The 15,921-nt window shown below is 48.7% G+C and overlaps 5 protein-coding genes across 5 annotated transcripts; 1 reads left to right on the forward strand and 4 right to left on the reverse strand.

The window, feature by feature from the left end:
• Positions 1-341: 341 nt before the first annotated feature.
• Positions 342-1,578, reverse strand: N7466_008932 (isopenicillin N synthase family dioxygenase; the record flags this gene model as incomplete). The annotated part of the gene is made up of 3 exons (XM_057168321.1): positions 342-392; positions 480-1,141; positions 1,209-1,578. The coding sequence occupies 3 exons, from the start codon at positions 1,576-1,578 to the stop codon at positions 342-344; spliced, it is 1,083 nt and encodes a 360-aa protein (XP_057018952.1).
• A 552-nt stretch (positions 1,579-2,130) lies between these two features.
• Positions 2,131-4,115, forward strand: N7466_008933 (nucleobase cation symporter-1 family protein; the record flags this gene model as incomplete). The annotated part of the gene is made up of 5 exons (XM_057168322.1): positions 2,131-2,570; positions 2,650-3,196; positions 3,261-3,403; positions 3,459-3,529; positions 3,595-4,115. 5 exons carry the CDS (start codon positions 2,131-2,133, stop codon positions 4,113-4,115), a joined length of 1,722 nt encoding a protein of 573 aa, XP_057018953.1.
• A 555-nt stretch (positions 4,116-4,670) lies between these two features.
• On the reverse strand, positions 4,671-9,700 carry N7466_008934 (uncharacterized protein; the record flags this gene model as incomplete). Its single annotated transcript, XM_057168323.1, has 3 exons — positions 4,671-8,171; positions 8,588-8,709; positions 8,764-9,700. The coding sequence occupies 3 exons, from the start codon at positions 9,698-9,700 to the stop codon at positions 4,671-4,673; spliced, it is 4,560 nt and encodes a 1,519-aa protein (XP_057018954.1).
• Positions 9,701-11,039: 1,339 nt separating this feature from the next.
• On the reverse strand, positions 11,040-12,072 carry N7466_008935 (putative mitochondrial methylglutaconyl-CoA hydratase (Auh); the record flags this gene model as incomplete). The annotated part of the gene is made up of 2 exons (XM_057168324.1): positions 11,040-11,610; positions 11,708-12,072. The coding sequence occupies 2 exons, from the start codon at positions 12,070-12,072 to the stop codon at positions 11,040-11,042; spliced, it is 936 nt and encodes a 311-aa protein (XP_057018955.1).
• Positions 12,073-12,346: 274 nt separating this feature from the next.
• Positions 12,347-15,536, reverse strand: N7466_008936 (uncharacterized protein; the record flags this gene model as incomplete). Its single annotated transcript, XM_057168325.1, has 2 exons — positions 12,347-15,420; positions 15,446-15,536. 2 exons carry the CDS (start codon positions 15,534-15,536, stop codon positions 12,347-12,349), a joined length of 3,165 nt encoding a protein of 1,054 aa, XP_057018956.1.
• Positions 15,537-15,921: the final 385 nt, after the last annotated feature.

The raw sequence follows: 15,921 nt of genomic DNA on the forward strand, positions 1-15,921 counted from the left end.
GTCATTGGCCTCACATTTCTTACGTCGATGATCGGTCACAATCCCGGCGAGAACCGCATGGGTACTTGAATGACCAGGTTTTGCTAATGTTTTACAATTTCCTGTTTCTAAACTCACCGTAGATCAGTACCAAGCCACTGGCATCGTTCGTCCTTGATTCTTGTCCAGTGATGGGGCTCTACGTCAAGCTTTAAACAGTGGGATCCACAATAGCTTTAAGACCCCGGATTTTCCAAGGTTGTTAATTTCGCATGAAAATATCCGATACTGCAGAATGTTCTATCCTTTTCCAGTTTCAACTGCATAATACTCAATCGACTCAATTATATCCATTGATAAACTCATGTGGTAATAGTTTTGCCATGCGAAAGTGCGAGTCGATCATGATGCCACTAAACCCCAATGTAAGCAACGAACAAGCGGGGAAATCATTTCCGCAAGAAAGAAGAAAGAAAAAAAAAAGAACAATCAAGACATACCTTTCCACAAGAAATCGGCTCATACAAAGCCGGATGCTCCTCATCAACACAACTAGGCACAACCCGACAAATCGAATCGGGATTAAACCCCAAGAAAAACGGCATCGAGTATCGCGACGTAGTCTGCCGATTATAAACCCGATGCACAGTAGACTTGAACCGATTATTCGAAAGCCTCTGCAAGAAATCCCCAATATTCACCACCAAGGTCCCGGCAATCGGCCGCGCATCGAGCCACTCATCATCACCCGACAGCACCTGCAGCCCACCTGACATATCCTGCCAGAGAAGGGTGACACATTGGATGTCGGTGTGAGAGCCGATTCCGACGTCTGTTTCGGCGTCTGGGGCGACGGGCTCTGTGGAGCCGGGGTAGTGAACGTAGAGACCGTCTGCGCCGGGGTTTGTGGTTACTTGGTCGAAGTAGGATTCTGGCATATTGAGGGCTAGGGCGAAGATGCGGATCATTTTGCGGGCGAGCGTGAGGCGGCGCTGCCAGAATTCGATGGTGGTTTCTTGGAAGCCGGGGAGGTGGGATGTGCCCTGCCACAGGGCGTCGTCGTCGCCATATGCGTATTTCTTATCTGCGAGGAGAGGTGTGGGGTCGGCGATTGTTGGGTCGTTGGTTGGATTGTAGCGGAGGGAGAAGGTTTCTTTCTTGTCTTAAAGGGATCGGGTATAAGTTAGCTTGTGAGGGGTGATATCTTGACCGTGGTCGATGAGCGCTACCTTTTGTCTCTCTCTTGTTAACTTGGGTACTTCCGACTCCATGGTACCCATTGAAATGGGTGAATTTCTTGTGAGAGACCAGGTCCTTCTGTTCATCTGTCTGGCTGAAGAATACTTTGGAATTTGCTAGAGCCTTTTCGATCAGGGTTTCTGGGATGCCATGGTTCTTGATGTAGAAAAAGCCTGTGCTCTCGGCTGCAGCCTTGACTTGGGATGCGATATTTTTCCGTGCTTCTAGATCGCCATCAATTCCGCCAATGTCAATGACAGGGATCTCATCTTGTGTCGGTAGTCTAGGTGGCGCGGTTGAGACTCGACGGAATTCCGAGCCGTGAATGGTGAGGAGTTCCACCTGAGTATATTGAGCCATGGGGGTAAAAAAGAAAGATCAGATGCAATGCATTTCATTGGAGAGGGGTATCAGGGATGTATAAAAAGGCGCTAGGACCCCGCTTTGTATCTGATAGTGATAGGGTTATCTAATCTATTACTATGTGTGTACCTTGCGTATCCGATAATAACAAAAGCGCGTGCTCTTATTGGTTTCTTTATCCTATACAGCATGAATACGGTATACTAGTACCTACTACTGGGGTTTTATACTTGGAAATTCTGCCCAGACCAGATCGCTCCTGATAAGACCAACTCGTCCGCATTGTGAATATTGTAAATGTAAATATCGGATTCCTATATCTTATCAGGAAGAATAGAAAGAATCAAAGACCACTAACGAGTACGTCTCTTATCAGCGTCAATTGAGTGGCGTGGCCCTAAATTCCTTGGAATCTTGGCTTTGGCTGTGGTTGCATTGAGATGTCTATGCTACTCTTGAACGTGTCCCCCCCCCCCAAAATTTACTGTTTAATGCTGTCCACCTCCCACATTCATTGACCTGGTGCAGGTTCCATATGAACCGTGGAAAATGGTTAAACTATTGCACCTCCACGAGGCACTGCTCGTCAAGAGCGTAGATCACGATGGAGTCCCGCGCCCCGTCGACATGCTCGACAACGACTCCATTCGTCCAATACCAGTCAAAGATCGCACATGGTCCCAACTCACCTACATAGTCTTCTGGTGGTCCGCCACCGCCAATGTCAGCAACTTGTACTCTGCTTCCACAGGAATGGCCATGGGCTTGACCATGTGGGAAGCTATCGCCTGCTCCTTCGGTGGCCAGATTCTGGCTGGGTGCTTGATGGCTCTTAACGGACGGGGAGGTGCCATGTACCGAATCCCATTTCCTGTTCTCTGTCGCTCGAGCTTTGGCTCTTGGGGTGCGCTGTGGCCAACATTCAATCGTGCTGCCATGTCGATTGTGTGGAACGGAGTTAATTCTGTCCAAGGGGCCCAGTGTTTATAGTACGTTTTTTTTTTTTTTACGTTCAGCCAGAGACCTGTGCATGCTTTCAAGGGATGTTTAGTATTAACGAACACCTAGTGTATTTCTACATGCGATCTTCCCTTCTATCGCGAATATTCCAGATAAGATGGGATCCAAGTCCGCCTTGACTTCAGCTCAAATGATGTGCTTTTTCATTTACTGGTATGTTGTGTCCAGCCACTTTCTCAACTCAGACGCATTTACTGATACCCAAGAAAGGCTGGTCAACTGCGCGTTTTTGCTTGTCCCTGTCCCAAAAATGAAGTCTCTTGTATACGCCAAGGTGGTCGTCTTCTTCGCCGCCACATTGGCCATGGTCGGATGGACTGTATCGTTGTCAGGGGGATCATCAAAATTCATACTCACCCTGCACTCCCCTTCAACAGTCCAAGGCACAGAGAAGAGCTATCTCATCTTCAAATTTTTCTTCCTGGGACTGGCAAGTTGCGGAACCTTCATTTCCAATGCAGCAGACATGCAACGCTATGCTCGAAAGCCCAATGATGTGATCATCGGCCAGCTAATAAGCTTCCCGGTATCGAATCTTCTCGTAGCTATCTTAGGCAACCTTATTGCCGCAGCTAGCAAGTCGATCTTTGGAGAGGTATGATACTAGTTTACTCCCCATACCTTGATGGGCTCAGCCAGCTAACAGTTGATAAACACAGCTGATCTGGAGCCCTTTGACCTTCCTCGACAAATTGATGGAAGGCGAGCGTTATACCCATGGCAACCGGACAGCCTGTGCTTTCATCTCGCTCGCCTTTGTCTATTCCACGGTATTCTCTGCGATTTTCGAAAATTCAATTCCGTATGAGCTTGCCCCTTCCTGACAGAATAAAAATGTCTGAACTAACCATTCTCAGCGCCGGAAATGACATCGCGGCTTTGATGCCCCGATACATCACAATCAAACGAGGATTCTTTATTTGCGCCGGTACGAGCAAGATCCCTTTTCTCTTCTTTCCCATCTCAACTATCAATGCTAATAACAGTCTCTAGTTCTCTCCTATGCAATCTGCCCATGGTATCTGCTCTCCACCGCCGCAATCTTCATCACATTCCTATCATCGTACCAGATCTTCCTGTCCGCCATCGCAGGTATCTTAATCTGCGACTACTATCTTATTCGTCGGGGCTATCTTAATATCCCGGCGCTTTATACCGCACGCCCGGAGAGTCTGTATCGATACTTCCACGGATTCAATCCGCGGGCTTTCATTGCATATCTCATTGCAGTGGCGCCTAATTTTTACGGATTCCTCAATCAGATGGGCGTCAAGGCCCCGTTGGGAATCCAGAGATTCTACTATATTGCCTACCCGACTGGCCTGTTGGTTGCGTTTGGTGTGTATTATTTCAGTTGTCTGGTTTCAGCGCCTGCTGGAATGGAAAGGTCTGGGTGGAGAGAACCTAAAGATTACTTTGATGAGAATGACCTGATGAGAGAAGAGAGCATGCCAGTTGTTCTTGATGGAGTGGTAGCTGAGAAGAGGGTTATGACTGCTTCTAAGGAGGTTTGATTCGACTATGATACGCCTGAGCAAATCATTATGCTGGGCTCAGGATTGCTCGTGTCCGGATAATCAACTCAACGTATAATCATATGATGTATCGCAAATGCCCAGCAGGTACCCGGAAATGCATATCTACTAGTAGTTATGTGTATGCTACATACACAGCCTTGGAGGGGAAAAGAAGGTCTAAACCTCTACATATCATCTATAAAGGATATCGAGTTTGATTCAATGATGTATGATTTATGGAACCGAAATGAAACCACCACCTCAATCACATGCTTTATGAGCAACACCGTACATGCACATTGACACTCGGGTCTTTTAAAGCTTTTATGACAATCAATAGCAATCAATCTTCTCAAAAGCACCACAAAAACTCCACTGCTCTAATAAACCGATAGACAGTGTATGCAAGAAAAACAAGACTGGTATGTTATGATACGGAATAGCAAGGTACCAAAGGAACAATAAAAACACGGATATAATGCAGGTAGAACAGTATAAGAAAACATGGTATAAGGAACATTAAAAACACTGAAACAAAAAAAAGATAATAGATCATGCAAACCGTACACCTAGGCCAACATAGTCGGGACGTGCAGGTGAACTGCCACTTCGCACACGCCTCACATACGGCTCGAGCTGTGGAGCGGGTGCAAATACGTGTCCGCCCTCTTGAACCAACGGACCAGAGATATTAGGATGGTAGAGCTCGTATGTTGACATATTCTGAGGAATCTGTAGTCGAATCGACTCCGATAGCCGCTGGCGAGGATCCCTCACATCAACACGATGACTACCAAGTTGAAGCATTTGCGCAGGCTCCATCTCTGGATCCCATTCAGGCTTCATCCCCAGCATTCGCTCATCCACCGAGCCTACTCGGTGGGCTTTGTATCCCTGCGGAACAGGGTATAGTAGATCCGACTGAAGAGCGCTGTTGAAGACGGGCACCTCGCCAGCCCAGCTGGATCGTTCGCGAAGTGTCTGCTGTGATCCGATCATTGGTGTGGCGCTCCGCGAAATCTCGGCAAACTCAATTGGTCCCTGGAGGCCGGGGATGGGAGAGAAGCGTGGGGGGTACCGGACTGGTTCTGTGGCCCAAGATTGGGTTGAGTAGCCGGATGATGCACGCGAGATGGCATCAGGCCCGCGCCGGTCGTTAAATTGTGATATTGGGGCATCGGATGGTAGGGAGAGGGGGAATGAGCCCGGCATCATTGCGGATGGATGGGCAACTGATGCAGACTGAGCTTTGGGGATATATATTGGGTCAGAGACCATTTGTTGTTGCCGTAAACGGCTTGGCCTTGTGATGGTAATGTCATTTTCGTATGGAAGAGGTGGACCATATGGAATACGAAGGGCGGGAGTACTCGCCGAGAGGTCTCGTATGGGCTCAAATGCTGCGAGTGAAGCACGACGAGAATTGAGTTGGGAGTTTGGTGCAGTGTGTAGATCTAGCTCGCGCAGTGGCTGGCTGAGATAATCACGTCCAGGGTCACTGTAAGTTGATCGATTTAGAGGCTCTGAGAGAAGCTCTTGTGGTGCAAGCTCATGTGAGAGTGGTGAAGCAAACATGTGAGTTCCCAGACCGCTAAGAGATTCCACAGATGATTTGATATGCATTCCAACTGGGTCTGCTCCTCGCCGCGAAGGCATAGAAGCTGGGCGCCTTGGCTCAGTCTCAAGTATATGGTGAGCGACAACACTAGCATAGGTTGGACCGTCATTTTCGTTCCCAGTTGGTAGAGAACTCGACTTCGGTTTTATATTTTCACGCATTGCTTGACTACCGCTAGCCCCGCGGACTGCTGCGAGTGCTTTCTCGGCAGCCGATGCTAATATTGCAGAGCTGCCCCCCTCATCCGCGGGATGGCGGCTGGATGATCCTCTTCCTTGAACATTTGATACTGTGACCAGTGGAATGGTTGGTTTGGTACTTCTAAGCCGACGAGGACCTCGATTACGTCGCTTTGGCTGTCTTTGCTTCAAGAAATGCGATTTCGATTGACGATCAACCACCTGCCAATCCTTATTCTCATCTGGCCCCATAGGAGGAGTAGAGGATAGAGCTGAGTGCTTTGGCTTTTCAGTAGCTTGGCTCATCTGTGACAGTGCCGGAGAAATACGAGGTGCCACCTTCGCTTCTGCGTCTGTTTCATACCCTTCCTCCGACTCATAACCGGGCCGCCGAAATATGTGAGGAGGGAATAAATCCAATTTAAACCGCGGTGGGGCAACTATTGCTTCAGGAGACTCCGTCCGAGCAGACCCCGAATCATTAAACCCCCAAGTTGACTCCCGTGAAAGACCCTCATCCGCCGAGGATTCGGGGAATGATGATGACGAGCTGCTTGAGCGATCAAAGACGGACTTTTGATTACCTCGACTTTCTTGCGACGAACTGGGCGACATACGATCAATTGCATTGCTAAGGCTTCTCCTCAGTTGCCGTAAGTTGTCTCGTGCCTCGCGAAGATGTTCTGCATGAACACCAGATTGTCTTTTGGGGAATAGCTCAACCAGTCGAGAAGCATGGGTTTCATACTCCCGGTAATCACGAACCAGCCCGCAGTCTTGATAGTGAGTCATTCTCTCTTGGGCAGCCTCCCAGGATTTGCATAAAAAACGGATAGCAAGAACTAGCCACGAGTCGTAGAAACCGGGGTCATCTCTCACCGTGGGATCCTTGGGTTCCTCGTCTCGGATTCGAAGTTCGTCTCGGCAAAATCCCTGTACCACACTATGGATCTTAATGACATCAATAGCTGAATTTCCAGGGTAAATGGAAAAAAAGCCTTCTTGGCTGCTTTCCGTCAGAGACTCGGTGAGTTCGGGAATAGGCTTGACCTCTCTGTGCATCTGCTCGCCGGACTGTTGCGCGGAGTTGTTTTGCACGAAGAATGGATCTGAATCCGTGATTCGCTCAATTAATCCATAGTGAATCAGTGTTCCCAGTGTTGTATCAAGATCAGGGTCTTCTCCAGGCTGGGCGCTGCTCAATATTTCGGCGTTCACACCAGACATGGCATGTTTCCCAAAATTCAGAAGACCCACAGGAACTTGATGACCCAGAAAGGAAAGCAGATTAATAAGATTCAAGGCCTCCCTTTTATGCAGGCGATATAGATCATTCATGATGCTGAGAAATGGCTCCGCCAACTTTTTATCCGTCACCTGGTGCTTGACGTGATACCTTTCGATCGGCTTGCCAGTTGCGTTGAGACGGTGACCGATCGCATGTATGGCCAAAGGCAAGCAGTCGTAGTGTGTAACGATTTCCACGGCCCGAAGAGCCTGCTCCTGTGTGGGCTTTTTGATCCCAAGATCTTTGTAGAGAAGCTTGCAAGCATCCTCAACTTGTAATGGACGGATAGAAAGACAGTATGGCTCAAACAGCCGTTGCTTTTTTCGAAGGGTGGTGTCAATAGAGGTGTAAATGATGCTACACTTCTTTTGCCACGGAAGAAAAGATCGAAAGTCATTAATGTCGACATCATGATCGAATGTGATGCCGTCAAAAATCAAAAGCCACTCTTGGCGTGTCTGAAGCCAATTTCGAACGGCGCTCACGTATGTCCGGGCTTCTAAATATGCTTGATCTTCAGCGTCTTGGCGTTCTATCAGTCTGGCTGCTTGAGCAATCTCCCAGAAACATTTATATGCTGATTCGCGAGACTTGGCGTCAATCCAAAACACACCTCCCGGGTAACATTCGCGCTGCACGAAGACATACTGCCGTGCTAGATGAGTCTTGCCTGATCCTGGCACTCCAGAAATTAGGACGGCCATAGCTCGATCCGCACGTGCTTTGGCCTTGAACAAGCGACTATGCAGTACCTCTAGTTCCTTTTGCATGCCAAAGAAAGTGGCGTTGGGATGGAATCCTGGAGGTGCGACAAAAAGCTGAGGGTCTCGATGAGAATAATGCGAGAATGAAAGTACTCCACTATCGCTCATATCTGATACAGGGGAATTTCGGCCTTCAGTAGCAGGAGCACGGGGAAGAGCCGGTACCGATTGACCTATAACAAAGACAGTCAGCCAATTGTCTGACTTCAAAGTGTGCGATGAAGATTTGAATGATATCAGCTCAATTCTTGAGAGCAGAGATGGGAGCCACCCCGAATGAAAGAAATCAATCTAAGATACACAAACTGCAATACAGTGATCACATCAAATTGAATAACCATATGTTCAAAAAAAAAAACCAACAAAAGTAGAATACCAAGAAAGACATGGGTAAGTGCCTGAAAATGTAGCCGAGCAAGGTCATCGGTGGAGAATCTTGAGCAATTATTCAAGTATTCGAGCTCAGAGACAGCAAATAGCAAAGCCATCAATAAGACGGTGTGATCACCGAGACGGGTGCAATAGAATCAGAAACAATGCTTCGCCTCTTTTGCTTCCGAGAAAATCCAATAAGGATTTATCGTTCAATAATAGCACATAATCAAACTATTGCTTCAAACGGCAGGCTCCTCAATCTCATAGTCCCGTAACGTCACTGATTCACCCGGTGAAGGAAGAAGGCGTGTCCTACCAATAGTCAAGTTCGGTGTGCTTTGAGCCAGGGAATCCCCATCTAGTCTGACTGAGCTGGTCAGCATATTTATTGTGCCTGGCATATCTGGCATCTCAGTCTTACCGTCATAAATCTCGCGAGCCTTGGCCTTCATCTCCATGGTGCGGGTCGTCCTCTCCGAGACCCAGCGGTCCCCGATCAAGGCAGGAGCTTGGCGAGAGTATCGCAGAAGAGCTTCAGCAACAACCTCATAGCCCGCAGCGTTCTCGTCGTCAAACTTGCACATGTGACTGTGATCCGCTTCAATTCCCATGCGCTCCACACCCTCTATATAGGGTGCGGCAGATGCCTCGTCCACGATAATCTCCCTTGTGCCTCGAACGTCGGTCGAGCGGGTTTCATGGAAGAAATAAATGTGGAAGCGACTAAGGATATCCGCGAATAGACTGTTGATATGCTGCAATGTTTCGTTGTTGGTACGCAGCGCTTTGACCAACTGCGGAGAAGACTCCATGAATTTCTTGGGCAGAACGGCGGAGCATATGTTGTGCAACAATAGACCCCATTTGGCAATATCAGAACCGTTATGTGGTGTACCGAGGAAGAGAATGCCAAATGTCGATACGTAAATGGAACGAAGGTGTTCGGTCCGTTCGCTCGACAAGCTTCGGCAGTAGATGAGCGCACGCTTGACCACGAGGCCACCTAGTGAGTGGCATATGAAGATAATCGGCCGGTCGGAGCAGTCACGGAGGTTGCGATTAGCCGCCAAAGTGGAAGCCAAGGTCTCCGCGTGACTTACGATCGAGTCACGGGAGGCTCCATCGGTGAACGCAGTAACGTTAGCATTGTATCCGTAGGTCAAGATACGTGGGCGTTGAGAAGCTAAAACCTCAGGCAAAAGATCGACAGGCCAGAAACAGTTAGTTGTCTTGCTGGTCCATGAGTCATGAGGGTGACCGTTGAGGCCATGAACGAAAATAATGTCCACGGTGGGGTCACCACGCGGGGCGTAGACCTGTGTCAAGCCAAATGGCTTAAAGGGACGAGGTTCGGTCATTGTAGATCAGATTAGCACAGGGCCATAGTACAGATAGAAGCAAAGCAAAGGCGAAATGGTCGAGGTATAAAGAAGGCGGAAGATAGTGCGGGGAAGAGGAATGATTTTATAAAGGGTAGCTGCAGGTGATCTGGTTCCCCTGACCTATTCAGATGACAAGTCAACACTGGAGCCCTGAAGAGCTATGCAGTGCGTACCGTACGGAAACTCGATTCAGGTCCCCTGATCCACCCCAAGATCGAACAGGCGCCACGGGTGTGGGTGGATCTCGTATGACCCATACGGATACCCCGTATTATTCCAGAATCAGCCCTGCAGATCTATAAGTAGAATTGTTAGGGTACACTGTTACCCTGGTGATAAAATCTGTTAGTGAAAGTTCCGTGGTATTCTATTCAGCCTTGACAACCCTTCAATGGTTTTCTTTCTATACTATAAAAAATACCGGTGCCTGCAGGAACCCTGGTATTTCCAGGCCTAAGGCGAAATTCGGGGCATCTGACAAAAAGACCAGGATCTAGCCGCATTGGTAGTGACTCATATTGTAGCATGTTTCATCTGAAGTCAGCACTTGAGTACCGGCAACCTATTGAAGCCCCGTCAACCTTGGAACCTGCAGGTGACATCTTCAAATGTTCAGACCCACGAACCACATATAGAGTTGGCGGCTGGCTTATTCGTCCCGTTAACGGGGTTAAGCAATCTGCATAGATCGATCTATCATTTAATCTTACTCACATCTATACGTGTAATGAGAGAATATTGAGTGGTTTTTTTAGACAAAAATAAACACAATGCTCGTATTGGGGCGAAGTTTCATGCATCATGCAGGCAACCGGACTAAACGTGGCTATACAAAACCACCGGCCCGGGCAACATCATTTCCCGTGCCCGAATCAAGTGCATCTCTGGAAGATCCACGATCCAAATTGACATGTCCACACGGGACTTTGGATCCAAGGCTCACTCAAGAAGAGGTTGGTAGATATCCAAGGGCGAGAAGGCTGCCCAGGTGTAAGAATACTGGTAGGGGGTGATGTTGCCAAGTGAGGCAGAGATAATATTGACTGATCACTTGACCTTTGATGTCGCAGTCCCTACTAGTCACAGTACTACAAGGCAGACCAGCTCTAGCAGAAGTTACATCATAGTAGTACTATGTATAGTAGTATGTAGTAGTACTTTAGCCATATGTAGACACGGTTAGGTAGTGAGTTGTAGGGCAGCCCATGGTTATGTTATACATCTACTTTCGTATTACTATCAAAGCTCCTTTTATGTAGCATTATATCCAAAGCGGAACCACGGGAGAGATACTATCATGCACATGTTGAAATGTTTACCGTCCTCGGAAAGCAGGCTTGCGCTTCTCAGCAAAAGCGCGCAGCGCCTCATACCGATCCTCGGTCTCGATAACGCCCTCATAAGCCCGGTTTTCAGAAGCCTCGCCCATCGGCGAGCCCTCAACGGCCAAAAGCGCCTGCTTAATGGCAATAGGTCCACCCTCACAGATGTCCAGCGCCAACCGAATGGCCGCCTTCTCAACCTTCTCACGTGCAACGCCCTCTTGTGTCGCCTCCTCGGGCAAGATCTCCACCAGACGATCGCACAGCCCCATGAAATAGGCCTCCGGGCCTGTCACCCGGCGCCCGGTGAGAATCATATCGCGCGCCCGGTTCATACCAACCAACGCAGGCAGTCTGTAAGTTCCACCGGCACCGGGGATAATCGCGAGACGGGTCTCCGGGAGACCGACCATGCAGGAGGAGCCGAAAACACGGAGGTGAGTGCAAAGGGCGAGCTCAAGACCACCTCCCAGAGCCATGGAGGAGATGGCGGAGATAGTAGGGACCTGGAGGTTTGCGAGGACTTTAAAGGTGGTGCGGAGGTCCAAAAGGAAATCTTCAGTCCTGTTGTGTTTTAAGCGTCACAGATTAGCAGGGGGGGGGGATTGTTTTTTGGATTGTTTTTTTTTTCATGGATGGTCATGGAAGGCACGGTTCTTACTCGGCAGGTGACATTTTGGCGCGCTCTTTCAAATCTGCGCCCGCGCAGAATGCAGCATCAACGTTGCTTGCTACTACCAAAGCACGCGTGGGGCCATTGCCTTCCTCCGCGGCGATAGACTTGACATGCTGCGATAGACTGTCGAGCAGCTGACGGGAGATGGCATTTCGGGCGCTAGGTCGATTTAGCTGCAGCACGCGCACATGTCCAGATCCTGGTGCAGGGATCTGCTGGATCTTGATGACTTCCTCGGAGCTGGTGCTGTACTGCGAGATGAAAACCCGGGTCGTCTGGGTCGCGGTCCGGCGAGAAAAGGTGGTGAGGGGGGTAAGTCGGGCGATTCGAGGCGCCAGTGCGGATGCCATTGTCCGGGTCAGTTTAAGCGGTCGATGTTTCTCTCGATCACAGGGTCCGAGAAGGTGTGTGGACAGGGTGTATGATGGTGATCATAAAATGCCGTGAAGTTTGCGATCGGAGCTGCGGATGTGGGGAAGCTCACTGGGGCCGACGATTGCCGAGCTACAACTTCTAGATGTTTTAGTCTACTACTGCTGCCAAGGTAAATCATGTACTATTTGTTGTAAATGGAGGTCTCGAATTCAAAATGGGTATCACAATTCATTTAGATCTATGTAAAAGTTACAGTATTGTACAATATTCCTGGATGTCCACATTACTGGGCCACTCCCAACCCACTGTCCGGCTGACAATGTCGTATGCCTCCTGCACTTTGTAGTCCGATGCTACTAGTATCTGATCGCTAGTGGTATACTGCGGGTGTAGCTTCTCCAGGTGCAGCCGGATCGCCACTAGGGTCTGGCGGATCATTCGTTGGCCATTCAGACGGTCCCCAGCAAGCTCATTCAGCAAATCAGCTGATTGACTCATCCACCTTAACAAATGTAACAGGCCATCATCATCTCCTACAATTCCCATGGCCCGCACATAACTGTGAATCGTGGCGTATGATGGAACATGTAGCAGAGACGGCATACCAAGTGATGATTTGGTCTTGTTCTCTAACTCAAAGATGCTTCTTTCTGCTATACTGGATGTTTTCGTCGAAGTAAGGACCAGCTGGTCAAAATGAGACTTGAGAACCGACAGTCCATTCTGGATCAAAAAATCGAACGAAGTTTCTTCTCGGTCCTCGATATTTGAATGGCTGGTCAAGTACTTGAAAGCCTTCTTCACCTTTTGAGGATGTTTGATGCCAGCATCAACAGCTCTGTAGAATGTCACACACAAAGCTTGAAAGTCGTCAGGCCCAATTTCAATATTGTGAATTCGCATCCAGTTCAACAATGATAACGTCCCGTGCCATGCCAATATGGCAAGAAGACTCCTATCACCCGCTCGTCGTACATTATCCTGACGAGTAAGGGCAGAAAGAAGGTTATGCCAGGCTAAGCCACAAGGTGGTTGCCGTGCTCTGACCAGTTGAATAGCATGTCGAAGGGTCAGTGGGTAATCAGGATCCGTATCCAACTCCATGTTATCATCCCACTCCAAGTTTTCTGTAAGAATTGCACGGTATTCTGCAAGATTTGCAACGGGTGAATTGGCTTGGTGTTTGATCACTGACTCTTCAGACGGTTGGTCGGGTATGAAAACGTTCGCCGCGAATGAGGTAACTGTTGTCCCCCAGTATCGACATAAAAATTGAACAAATGAACCGAATAAAATGTCCGATAGCGACTCGAGTGCCTTGAGATGATGCTTCTGGTAATCTGTCGACTGATGCCACACGGTACACAGTGCCAGAATCTGATCACTTCTGAGGACGCTACATTGTAGATAATCTATTCCTGAGGAGAAATCTTGAGCAGATTGAAGAAGTAACGCGAGGAGTTTTTCAGAGGCGCGGAATCCCTGCGAGACCATCTCGTCCAGGAAATCGTTCAAAGTCGGTGGCTCTTTGCGCACATAGATGATGTCTCGAGCAGAAGCCGGTTCGGGGTAGACCTCTCGCCCATCACCTGGTAAAGCAGAGTGATCAGTCAGATCAGTTTTGCTACGAACCGCATTTTGATGAAAGATCAATTTTTCGGCCATTGCAGCATAAATGGAAGCGGTCGGAGGTAAGCCGTGGTCTTGATAAGACAAAAAGCAAGCCCAGGCCTCACGCAGGGTCCTAGTAGCACGGATTCGCACAGTCCACAGCACTTGGTGATTACCAGTATAGTCATGGAGAGCCAACGACAAAGAACGACGGTTTCGAAGGGCTAGAGCTCTTGTTTGCACCGTGGGACTACCATCAGTATCCCAGCCTGCTAGGATGGCAGTTGCGTCTTCCCAAAGTCTATGAGAATAACCAGCTTCTTTCATCTGGGACAACACATTCATTGCGCGACTGTAGCGGCCCTCGTTGCCTCGTTGAGCATCGATACCAAGTTTTTCCTCTTTCCAAGGGGGCCATGAGGGGGCCTTTAATTCAGCGGACTGCCGCTCATCAATCGTTTTCTTTTGAGCCAGCTGGACTGCGGCTACAGCTCGGTAGCCCATCCGTGTCACGGGGATTACAGGCTTATGAGTGGCCATGGCCCTTAGAAGCTCAAATTGAGCCTGTTGTTGTATGAAGGCTGATCGGAATGGATGGACTTTTGCCGGTAGCGAGAGCGCCCAGAGACACTTGTTGAAAGTGCGTGTTTTGACCGGGTCCGAAATTCTTTTCTGAGGCTCGTTCAAATAAGATCTCGTCAAAAAGCGAGAAAATTCACGTGCGATGGCAGGGAGCGCTTCTGGCCAGACCAGTCGAGCATGTCGAATCAAGCGGAAAACAAGCCTCGTACATGTACTTGAGTCAAGTTTGGTTAATCTAGAATGGGTTTTTGCAAGTCCCACCAAAGGCGTATTCCTTTCCAAAATTTCGAGGTCGTTTATAGTCGGCAGTGGTTCGCCGCTCATGAGGTGCAAAGAATGAATCAATAGCAGTCGAAGGACATATGGTTCCAAGCGTGGCTTTCTTAACAAGAATAATGTTATGAAGGACGGGACTCTGGGACCTTCTGCGCAAGCAGTCTGGGTTTTGCAATCAGCTTCAAGAATAAGTATTCGAGAAGCTGCACGTAGAAGGTCACGGCTCGTCAAAACCCAAGCCCATGCAGCCACATCTTTGGCGTCGTGGCCTCGGCTTCTCAGGTATCGGTAATTGCTCTCTCGGAATACGCCCCTGATGGCAATGTCTAGAGCATTTCGATTGCCACGTTTGATATTGTCCTGTACCAGCGGTTCCACCAACTGAATGTATTCCCCTAGTATTTTTTGTAAACGTGGTCTAGGGTTTGGGTGCGTTCGAGACACTGTTCCCGGAATGACAGGGCCTGTAAATGCAGCTCGTCGTGAGAATCTGCTAGCCCCAAGTGCATATCCTGCTCTTTGAAGAGATTCGGCAAGGTAAACGGATGGAGTCGATTTTTTACGGCATTTTCGGATAGGGTTTCGTCTGTTGTAGGCATGCGCGTTTCCTAGATCTTGCGGATCTTGTGCCGGGTACACAGACGACTTGAGTGACTCAGCATGATGTTTCTCCTGCCTCTCAAACTCAATCTGTGCTACTCGTGATCTGAAAGCTTGGAAAGGTCCGGAGTGGAATGAACCTCGAATGCCTCGTGGGTTCTGTTGCAGCAGATCATTGCAGTGATATCTAGGGGGGCATGTGTCACTGTATAAGCTCTGAAACAAAAGTTCTGACTTTAGCGATAGTATTTCAGCTTGTGGATAGTTAATTCAACATACCTGGCGACATGGGTAGCGACGCCTTTGCGCGGCTCTTAAAGAGGGTACCCCCGAAAGGCCTCGAACATGATTGAGAGCCGATGACATCCATGAATATAATCATAGAGACACCTTTCCCAGAGCTAAGTACTCTAGTCAGGCGTCAAAATATCCTCCCTCGCACTGGAAAAAGATAGAGGGCAATGACATTGGTTTATCAAAACAAGAATCCAAGAGTTTTTGGATTGTGACGGCAGAAAATGGATACAGGTCACGTGTCGACACATTTCGGGCAAGCGCATTCTGAGTCTCACGAAACGGTATCGCCCTCGTCCTTCAATCCTCAATACTTCTGTATTCACAGCAACCAAAATAATTCGCTCGGGGCGGTAAATTGGTCCATTGTACCTCCCCACTATAACGTCTTTTCTCTTTCTTACTCCTCCTACATTGGTTCAACCCCAACTACCTGAACTCCTACGTGTTGTTCCTCCCCC

Source organism: Penicillium verhagenii, assembly GCF_028828195.1.
Source record: "Penicillium verhagenii strain IBT 33310 chromosome Unknown utg000008l_segment0_segment0, whole genome shotgun sequence".
In the NCBI taxonomy this organism is placed as follows: Eukaryota; Fungi; Ascomycota; class Eurotiomycetes; order Eurotiales; family Aspergillaceae; genus Penicillium; species Penicillium verhagenii.